A 10,469-nucleotide genomic window follows, 5' to 3' on the forward strand; every position below is an offset into this window, starting at 1 on the left:
TCATGAAAGCTTCTTCCTGTTGAATAAACGCTTTTGTCTTGGAACAGAATCCTGTTAGTTTTAAAGTATTTAAAGTTTTCGTACACAGTGTTGGTTCTTCTTTGGATTATCTAAAGGAATAGACGTTTTTTTTAAATGTTTTTGGGAGATAAACATTCTCGAGAGTGGTGTCGATCTCATTTCTCAACACTAAAGCAGCTTCAAATATGAGGTTAAGGGGAAAGTTAAGTATTTAAATAAAGAATAATCATTAACCTGTCCGTGTGAGGGGCTGTGTTATAACTATGTTATACCAATATGTGTAATGTTAACCATGTGAAAATATGAATCAGTTCAGAAGTAGGAAAAGGTTGCACACCACCAAAACAACCTGCCTGTAGAGCTTTACATTTTATTTATACATTTTAACAGCAAGTCTCTTACACACAAGATGCACAGGTGTGCAGCAGACCACGCCCACATACAGGTACAAGGTAGAATTATTCTCTCCATTTACAATATTCAGGGAGTGTAACTTCTTCAGGGCTGTAGTTTACACAACAAGAACAGATAGAAGAAAAAAAAACAGTCTCTGAAACTGCCCAGAAGAAGTGGAAACCTTTTGAAAATCTACTGAAATCTTTAAAACATTAAAAGATTTCATTCAGCATCCTGATCAACTATTTATATTTAGAAAAGCTGAATTCTCTGTATTTCATCAGTGCAGCTTCATGCGAAGCTCACAGAGAGCAGACAGGTACTCGCCGTTGTTTTCATCACAGTCCAGAGCTTTCTCATAAAACTCCACAGCTTTCTTCTCGTCTCCCTCAGCCACGGCCACCAGACCCAACAGACCATTAGCCTGGCCGTCGTTCTCGTTGACTGAGAGACGTCGCTCTGCAATCTGCTTCAATTTCTACAGTCAAAGAAGGAGGAACAACATCTGAGGTGACATTAGGTGACACCTGCCTGGTGTTGGGGTTATATATATATACATATATGTATATATACGTATGTATATATATATATATATATACATACACATGTATATATATATATACATACATACACATGTATATATACATATATATACATACATATATATGTATGTATATATATATACACGTGTATATATATATATATATACATGTATACATATATATATATATATGTATATATATGTGTGTGTAAAAAATTTAATATTCAAACTCTAATGACCGGTTTGAATCCAAACTACACAGTCTATAATCACAACACAGGGTTTGAAGCAGAGGGCGCTCCTAACATTCACTATCAGCTTGACCTATTGCAACCCTATTGACCGATCAGTAAACTCAGCTAATCAATAAAAATGGAGGACAGCTGATCAACCAATCAGGACATCAATGGGAATGAAAGAGGTCATTCTCCCCATGATAAGGCAGTGTACCATCTAAATTACTTTGAAGCTGTTATTTTAAAAAGTAAAATAGTTGCATAGTGTTGCTCTAATGAAGCGGCAGCTTGTCGCTGAGCGACTCTGCATTCTGATTGGCTGAACATGTTGGTCTTGATTTACTGTGCTGCCCTTCAGTGGTGAATGGGAGAGCCAAAACAGCCACAAAGAGTGCTCTCTAAGGTTCAATACATAATCTTTGTTATGTACAACAGCATCAGCAGTTCTGTATAACCTGATGCTCACCTTAGCACATTGTTTCCACTCCCATTTCTTCGGTGTTAAATGTAGGCCCTGTGGAGTGAATAAAACAGGACAGATCAGTACGGCAGAGGGATAATTCCAGTGCAGCAGGGCAGTCCAGACATCCCTCTCCCCAGCAACGCTTTCCAGCTCCCCCAGGGGTATCCCGAGGCGTTCCCAGGCCAGATGAGGCATGTAATCCTTCTAGCATGTTCTGGGTCTACCTCAGGATCTCCTACCAGTTGGACGTGCCTGGAAAACATCCATAGGAAGGCCCTCAGGAGGCATCCTGATCAGATGCCCGTCCCCCAGCACAACTATACAGTCCCTAGATAGCACCTTTTCCAGGACACCACCCAGAAGGCCAGCTACTCAAAACTGCTGTTCGGTGCAGTCGCATAGAGGCAACTTTGTGTTATTAATCCTTTGTAAAGTCTGTTTTTCCCTTTTATTTAATGTCTTTATTTGAATAAAATTGTATCGATCATTTTGTTTCGTAGTTCTGATAATTTAGATCTGTGTAGGTCAACTTATTCTTTATAATGTCAATTATTTTGTGCATTAGACACACACATGCAGACATAAACCCACCTCGGTGTAGTGAACAATCGCTTCAGCCTCCTTTTTGGTGTGATAGTGGTGAAACTGAGCATAGCGCAGATGGAAAACCTGACAAATACCTTTCTCCATCTCTGATAAATTCTGCAATCCCTGTTGGAACAACTCCTCAGCCCTGAGAGACAAAGAGATAATGATGATGATGAATTCATTCAAACTATGAAGATAAGTCCAAGAACAGGATGTCACTGTAGCTGTGTAAACAAACAAAGTACCTGCTTAAATCCTTTTCCTCTCCATACAGCAGTGCCAGATCAGCAATTGCAAGGAAAAATGAAGTCTTTATCTTGACAGCTTCTTCCAGATGTTGAATACACAGACGCCTCCAGTGCGTCACCTCTAGTGTAGTGCAGGAGAACATAGTTTAGCTTAGAGTTGTACATATTACAGGAGATCAAAGCACCTTTAGACCTACGTGTGTGTGTGTGTGTGTGTACTTTGGTAGTTGAGTTTAGCGGTCATCTTTTTCTTATAGCACAGAGCCAGCTGGTGGTGGATGAAAGCCGACTGCTTGGTCCTCTCCAGTGCTCGCTTCAGCAGACCAATAGACTGCTCATCCTCCCCCTGGAACATGGACACATACATTCAAGTTATTTACAGGTCAGAAACAAAAGAAGAAGCATACTTAGGTGGCAACCTCAACATTAGGCAACCTCCATGTGGGGTCACCCAAAGTATGAATATGTTATATAGTCGCACAGGGGGGCAAAGGCAGAGTGCTTGAGGTTGTGCATTACCAACTGGATGTAGGTGAGCTCACCTTTATGCACAGCACCAGCTCTGGAAACAAACTCTTAGAGGCAGAACTATATCCTTTACAGAGCTGCCCATAACAAGAGTCACTATGTGGATGATGGAAATTCACCAGAAACCCGCTGAGCACTGCTGTGTTGGAGTTTGTTCTTGAGAACATCAGGGTCACTTCAGGATGTCTTCGCCGCCTTCTTTGAGATGTTACAGACGTTATGAGGTGTGCAGCCTTCTTGGAGTCCCTGGTCCGGTCCTGCGGGTGGCTCCAACTGAGACTCCATATTTTAGTTGGCAGACGCTCACAATGATGAAGACAGAGAAACCAGGAGGTGAAAAGTGTGAGGAATGGCCTGCAGAATTGAACCATAGTGGTGCTTTGCTTGTGGACATCTGCACTATTTATGGTCTGTCCATAAAAAAGTGTAGTTGGTACCTTAGGCCAAAGCTCAATGATCTATTTTGCTGTAATCTTATCATCAGGTCTTGGGATGGGGAGGCCATTTGATCCAACTTCATTTATAGAAGGATAGACCCAAAAAACCTAAACATAAGTCTGGCACGTCTGCCAAGGCCCCTGTCCAGAAGACATTTAACTCCCAACTCATCCAGGGATGCAGAGGTTGGGGACATGGGATCAAAGTGGGCCATGTTGACAGCCAACATTGCTGAGGCAACCGCCCTGAGTTGTAGCCAGAAAGCTCTTGATGCCTCTAGTGGTGGCAAGAGTTGCTGCTGACTACCAATTGCCAGGGAAGCCATCAGCATGAGGAAGGAGGCCTTTCAGGCTTGTTTGTCCCTGGGCGCTGGAAAAGAAACTTTGGCCAACTGTCAATTAAGGGGAAGCGATCCATCCTGGTCGTGGAGCTTTCAACCAGCTCTTCAGCTTCTTGACTACTCTGTTTAGCGTGTTACCATTGCGTCCAAGACCTCTGTTCGACCCCCTCCCCTCTGGCAGGAGGCTGCGGTCCATCAGGACCAAAACCTCCCGCCACAAAAGCAGTTTCTTCCCCTCTGCAGTCAACCTGACAAACTTACATTGACCCCCCCCCCCCTGGACACAAACACTAGTTATACGTTATATTAACGTACATCACCCCTGTCCCCCCTGCGTTACATTAACGCACCCACCCCCTACTGGACACTTTACTTTATTCTGGTCACTGCACTGTTGTTATTTATCTTATCTTATTTTTACCTTTTATATTCTACTTATTTGTTATCAAAACAATAGCACCTTCAGACCACAGCAAATTCCTTGTAATGTATGTTACTTGGCAATAAACAGTTTATGATTCTGATTCTGATTCTGATTTTCTTCATCTAAACAGAGTAATTCAGACCTACCTGCATGCGAAGATATTTGGCTATGTACCGCGTGACATGAGGGTTGTCAGGACCGATCTTCAGTGCTCTCTCTACTAGGCCTTCAGCCTCTTGGTGCTTCCGGTAATCGGCCAGCTTCAGAGCCAGCATCGACAGCAGAACGCCATCATCAGGGTTGATCTCCAGGGCTCGGCGAAGCTGTTTAATGGCCGGTGTCTCCTCATCTTTCTGGGATGTTTCTAAATCCCACTGCAAATGAGACTCCAGTTAGTTTACTGTTTTAAATTCCTGGGCTAGAAATAGGGATGGGATATTTCTTCATCATTTTACATGTCATAACTTCTTGTGTTTGTAAATGTTTCTGAATCCTCAAACTTTAATTATATCCAGGTTTACGTGAAAATGTTTGTCAATGTGGTCTCAGACTTTTGGACCCCACTGTATATTTAAGTACTGTTAAAGTACCAGGTCGATAAGAGTATCAATAAGAGTAGTAGTACCTTTAAAATCTGAACAATACTGTTCCTAGCTAGAAAACCTCTCTCACCTTCCCAGTCAAAGAGAACCTGAAACCCATTGACATTGAATAAATCAAATCACTGACAACAAAATGTGCCAGTTGAGCCACATGGATTTACTTTCATTTACTTTCATTTACTTTCATCGTGTTTATTAGAAAACTGACCGGTTCTGTGCGGTAGAGGGCAATAGCGCAGCCGGCGTTCCACTCGCTGTCATCAGGCTGCAGCTCTAGCGCTTTACGGAAACAGTCAATGGCTTTGGGGTAGTAAGATTTCAAAGACTTAAGGTAGGTCCAAGCTTTTTCTCCATATACCTCTGGGTGGAGAACTGTGGATGAATCAGTAGGATACTTCAACTGTAAAGAGAAGCAAGAGCAGGTGGAGAAAGAAATGAATAAAAAAACATCTGTTTAACATGATTAGTGACTGATCATGTGAGAGTAACACAGTTCCTCATAAAGCTTTAACAACATTTTAACTCTGTTCTGAAGCAGTGTGTATTCATACCAGTATGTTGTCGACCTTCTGGCAGTAACTCTGCGACTGTGTGATGTCTCCGGTGTGGTATTTCAGCCAGGCCAGGTCTCCGTACGTCACGATGAGCCGCCGCTCACTCTCCTCACCATAACACTCTTTGGTCGTCTCCTCTGATTGGTTGAGAAGTGCCACCGCCTCCTCTGGTCGACCCTGAAGATACCTGAGGACAGACTGATTGTCGTGAGCTGTTTAAATAAACTTTGTTTGCTCTGTTTCATATATAAGTATATTTTATTGTGTTTCAGAACATTTTGCAGCTGCAGGTGTTTAGACCGAACACAGCCCTGTGTTACAACAACTGAAGGGGGGGCGTGTTGCTTCAGGTGCTACGCTGAAACAATGAAATACAATCCATGAAGACCAATTTGAGAAACAGATGCATGAGTTTGAAGTTTTATCAGACATCAAGAGGTTTATAATACTCAGATCAGTTTGGGGCACAGAACTCAGGATTGGGGACCTGAGTCCATAATGACAGATCTGATCTGAAGTGACAGGACATTTTACTACAGACTGCAAGCTTTTCAATGTGTCTACTGTATATTGATAATGCAGAAATGTGAAATAATACATAGTCAGAATTAGAAACCGAACTGCATTACCTAAAGAAGTTAAATACAAAGCTGGAAACTTCTGGTTTTCACTTCAATTGTAATAGATTGTTGGAAAAAAGCAGTAAAATCCCCACAAAACTCGGAAAACCACTTTGTCTGTGTCTATGCATGTGTTAAAAAGGAGAGAGAAGTCCCAGCTGCCAAAAAGAGCTTAAAATCAATCCACCAATCAGAAAGAGAGGTACAGACTGACGGGGGATGAATCAGCTGTGAGTTACTGCAGAACTGGTGATAACAGCCTGACAAAGTACCACTCGAACAAGACACCATGATTCAAAAAGTGTAAAAATGTTAAGGGGCTTTGGTCTGGTTTTTAGGCAACGTTTCAGGGCTTCTGTTGTGACACAAACCGTAATCCCTGGGTTTCGTTTTACAGGCAATAAACTAGTTGATGGCAATCAGTCAGCGACCGGCAACATTTTTTATGTCTACACACTAAAAGAGATACTGCACCAACATATGCATAATCTTTCACTGTGAGCCTCTCAGCCAGGTGAGTGTGGACACCGCTGTACCTGACATAAGCCAAGAAGCTGTAGGTGTAAGCCACTGCACCCCGCTGTCCCAGCTGAAGGTCGATGTGGTCGTGTAGTCGAGTGCTGAGGTTCTCCAGGTCAACGTCTTCTTTCTTCAGATCCCAGGTGAAGCGACTCTGCAGCTGCAGCAGCCTGGAGTGAAGAGTGCTGCTGGACTCACCAGAGACGACACACCTACATGCAAGGTAACGTTAATGGTAAGCCCCCGCCAGCGCTTTGCATTGTGGGACACAGTATGCGAGGTGTTTCTGACAAACTGCATGCTACATGCTGCTAGTATAGTCGGGCTTCACCATCAGACCCGGATGTTGGTGCTTGGTGTTGAGCACTTGCACGCGCCTGGTCTGGTGTGCGCGGGTATTGAGACTAATTCAACTAATTAAAAGTGCTTCATAGGAGGAGTTACAGTTATTAAGACATAAACATGTCTGTTCACAGCCACATTACACTGTGTTTACGTTTATATATATGTGTGTGTGCAGAGTATATACTACTTATTAACAACATAGAGGGAGATCCAATAAAAAGTTACCATCTGACAGATTGTTTAGTTCTTTAAAGTGAAGCAAACTTACGTCATAGTGACATACACCCTCCTCGTCACTGATCTGAGAGGAAAAAGTCCCGAAGATGATGAAGATGATGTTAAAGAGTTCAGTAACTGTTATTGATCTGGCTGCTCCGTCAGATCAGAAACTCAGAGAAACGAAACTGAAACAGTCTGATGATGCCTTCAATGTCCCTTCTGAAAGCATGTAAAGAGGAGGGATTTATTAAAGAGGAACAAATATAAATAAAGAAAAATAACACCTTTTCAGTCGTTTATGAGCAAATAATGACTCTCAGAGTCTCAGATGAACAGTTGTCAGGTGGAAGTGAAACAGACTTTTTCATATTTTCCAGAGTATTCAGAGTGCTTTAACAATGAAAATGAAAGACAGTCATGAGATTTTTCCACTTACACTTACACTCATTACATGAGATAGGATAATAAATCAATATCATTGTATAAGATGTAAATATCTAACTTTAGACAGAGGCCAGTCTGTAAGATAGATAGATAGATAACTTTATTAATCCCCAAAGTGTCATAGCAGCCAAAACACAGAATACACAAGAAATAGAAACGTACATTAACCAGCAAAGTCTAAAAATAAATAAATAGATGCACAAGTAGTAGGGAGGGGGGTGGCAGATAATACAGACACAAGCATACATACGCAGAATAGTATGATATATAATATCAATATGTATGTATGTATGTTATGTGATGACTGTGTAGGCTTAATATATATATGATATATATTCAAAGTGTGAGGGTGCAGTGAGGTAGTGCAGAAAGTCCGGTTGTGGCATGCAGTAGGGGGCAGCACTTCACCACAGAAGAAGAGTGTCTGATCATTGTGTAAAATAACATGGGAAATGTCTCCTTAAACAGCTGAAAACGCCCTTATGAGGGAGGAGTCAACACTGTGTGGGGGCGGGGCTGAGCTCATACAAAAGCACCTGTGCCCTGAAACAGTTGATCTCAGACACAGATACAGGACTTTATAAATCCAATGGCAGAATGTTGCTGCAGCCACTCTGGACCCTCCTCGTTGGACACTCTTCCCTCCTGCACTCACCTTTCTTCCCCGTTATCTTCTCCTTGTCCGTCTACCTGTCCTTCTGCCTTCCCTTCCTGCTGCTGGACGTGCTGTCCTCCAGGTGGGCCCTGGTGCGCAGGTACAAGCTGCAGCCTCAGAGCTCCGTCAGCTGGACCACAGTGCGGAGCTGCCTGGCTCTGATGCTCTACAACCACGTGGTCTTCATCTTCCCGCTGACTGTGATGCACTGGTACCAGAGGCCCGTCCACCTGCCAAAGGAGGCCCCGTCCCTGCCTTACCTGCTGGCCCAGGTGCTGGTCTGCCTGCTGCTCTTCGACTTCCAGAGCTTCACCTGGCACCTGCTGCACCACAAAGTGCCCTGGCTCTATCGCAACTTCCACAAGGTTTGTACCTGAACTCTGACTTTTTATAAATCACCTGTGACAGATGGAAACCCTGTTTGTAGACTGTATCTCTGGACCATAAACATCACTTCATCATTGATAAAAATCAGAATAAAATAAGAACACAAACTAAAATATAATAGATCAACAATTCGTCCACAATTCCAACCATTTTAATTCTTGTTTCTACGTTTTTTCTGTCCTGATTTTCTGACATTTCTTTCAGGAAAAATCCTAAAACAAATTTCTCTTCTTCTTCCTCTCCTCCAGGTGCACCACACCTACACCTCCACCTCAGCCCTCACCGCTGAGTACTCCGGAGCCTGGGAGACTCTCAGCCTGGGCTTCTTCACTGCCGCCAGCCCCCTCCTGCTGGGCTGCCACCCGCTCACCAAGCTGGCCTTCTTCGTGGTGAACATCTGGCTGTCGGTGGAGGATCACTGCGGATACGACCTGCCCTGGGCCACCCACCGCCTGGTGCCGCTGGGGCTGTACGGCGGGGCCCGCCACCACGACCTCCACCATCTCAAGTCCAAGTACAACTTCGCCCCCTACTTCACCCACTGGGACCGGCTGGCTGGGACGCTGTGCACAAAGCAAGACTGAACTGTGGAGACTTTCTGAACTTACATAAGAAGTTTGGTTTCAGAACATATCAATACGTTTCTGACCTGAACGAGAGGTTTCCAAACTGGTGGACAAGATTAAAAACTCCTTCAGAGATTTGGTTTCTGAACTAATCAAGAGGATCCTGAACAGACAAAGAAGTTAATGAGCTCATGTAAAGGCTTTAATCGATCAAGAGGTTTCTGAAATTAAAGTACATGAAGTCACCTGAAGGTTTCTGAACTGAAAGAAAGGGCCCTGAACTGGTCCAGAAGATTAACAGACTTCTGTGGATTATCAGCTGCTGTGCTCTTTTACATTAAAAGACTGACACTATATGTATTTAAACTATTAATTTATTCATGTATTTATTAACCAGGACCGAATGATTTCTGAGGCCTGTATGACTTCAATCTGGTCACTGCAAAAAGTCTTTCCTCATTTTATTCTAACAAGTAGGTTTTTAGAATGAGACAGATCACTGAAGTACGATCAAGAGAATAACACTTCAAATAGGATTTTAGGATTCAACAACAGACACACAAAGATTTTCTTTGCAGTGTTATTTTGGACATTAATTTGATGTTCATGTGCCGCTATGTTGCATTAAGGATTAAAGATTATCTCATTCATATGGAATGATTCATAATGTTAACCGTCACGGTTTTTATTACCTCTGGATAAGCTTCAGTTACGATTAAAGGTTTCAATATTTATGTAAATTTTGTTGTGTCTGAAAAGATGATGATATTTGACTCTGAGGTTGAGAAACTGATTTAGTTAAGCTGGATCAAAGAAAGTGACAAGACTGAAGTGTGGACGTTTAGAACTGAAGAAGTTGATGAAGAAGAGAAAGAGTGAACATTATTAAGCTGAATGTTTCTGTTGGAATGAAACGTGCACAGAAAGCTTTTGGAGGTAAATGAAAATGTGAACGATGAAATGAGACAGTATTTTTGTGAAGTGACAGTTTTTGTATGAAACGTATCACTGAGAATAAACCTTGTGAACAAAAGCAAAATGTTTTCTTGTTTCTCATTTAGTTCCAGTTTCACACAAATGTCAGTTCTGCTGTTTCTGATTTTCCTCCACCTGTTCTGGCAGGTAACACCTGAATACCTTAAAACGTATTTAGAACAAGTCAGACAAGGAAAGACAAGAGAGCAGCAGAAAAATAAATCTCCATCTGTCCATCCATCCATGATGGACGGATATGTGTGTTTGTTGTAGCCTTTTCCTGTGAAATCTAACAGTTGAACCATTCGTTCTAAATAGTTCATTCCTTGATGCAGCTGACTGAACTTGTCTGTGACAGAC

General features: G+C 42.5%; 2 protein-coding genes across 2 annotated transcripts; one reads left to right on the forward strand and one right to left on the reverse strand.

The window, feature by feature from the left end:
• Window positions 1-371: 371 nt before the first annotated feature.
• On the reverse strand, window positions 372-7,246 carry LOC139303063 (interferon-induced protein with tetratricopeptide repeats 5-like). The gene is made up of 10 exons (XM_070926765.1): window positions 7,132-7,246; window positions 6,536-6,730; window positions 5,377-5,566; window positions 5,034-5,225; window positions 4,370-4,597; window positions 2,713-2,839; window positions 2,491-2,614; window positions 2,249-2,390; window positions 1,661-1,708; window positions 372-895 (listed from the first exon to the last, which is right to left on the reverse strand). The coding sequence occupies exons 1-10, from the start codon at window positions 7,134-7,136 to the stop codon at window positions 698-700; spliced, it is 1,449 nt and encodes a 482-aa protein (XP_070782866.1). The 5' UTR covers window positions 7,137-7,246; the 3' UTR covers window positions 372-697.
• Window positions 7,247-8,097: 851 nt separating this feature from the next.
• Window positions 8,098-10,173, forward strand: ch25h (cholesterol 25-hydroxylase). The gene is made up of 2 exons (XM_070926766.1): window positions 8,098-8,546; window positions 8,817-10,173. The coding sequence occupies exons 1-2, from the start codon at window positions 8,124-8,126 to the stop codon at window positions 9,150-9,152; spliced, it is 759 nt and encodes a 252-aa protein (XP_070782867.1). The 5' UTR covers window positions 8,098-8,123; the 3' UTR covers window positions 9,153-10,173.
• Window positions 10,174-10,469: the final 296 nt, after the last annotated feature.

This window comes from Enoplosus armatus, chromosome 20 (assembly GCF_043641665.1).
Source record: "Enoplosus armatus isolate fEnoArm2 chromosome 20, fEnoArm2.hap1, whole genome shotgun sequence".
Classification (NCBI taxonomy): domain Eukaryota; kingdom Metazoa; phylum Chordata; class Actinopteri; order Centrarchiformes; family Enoplosidae; genus Enoplosus; species Enoplosus armatus.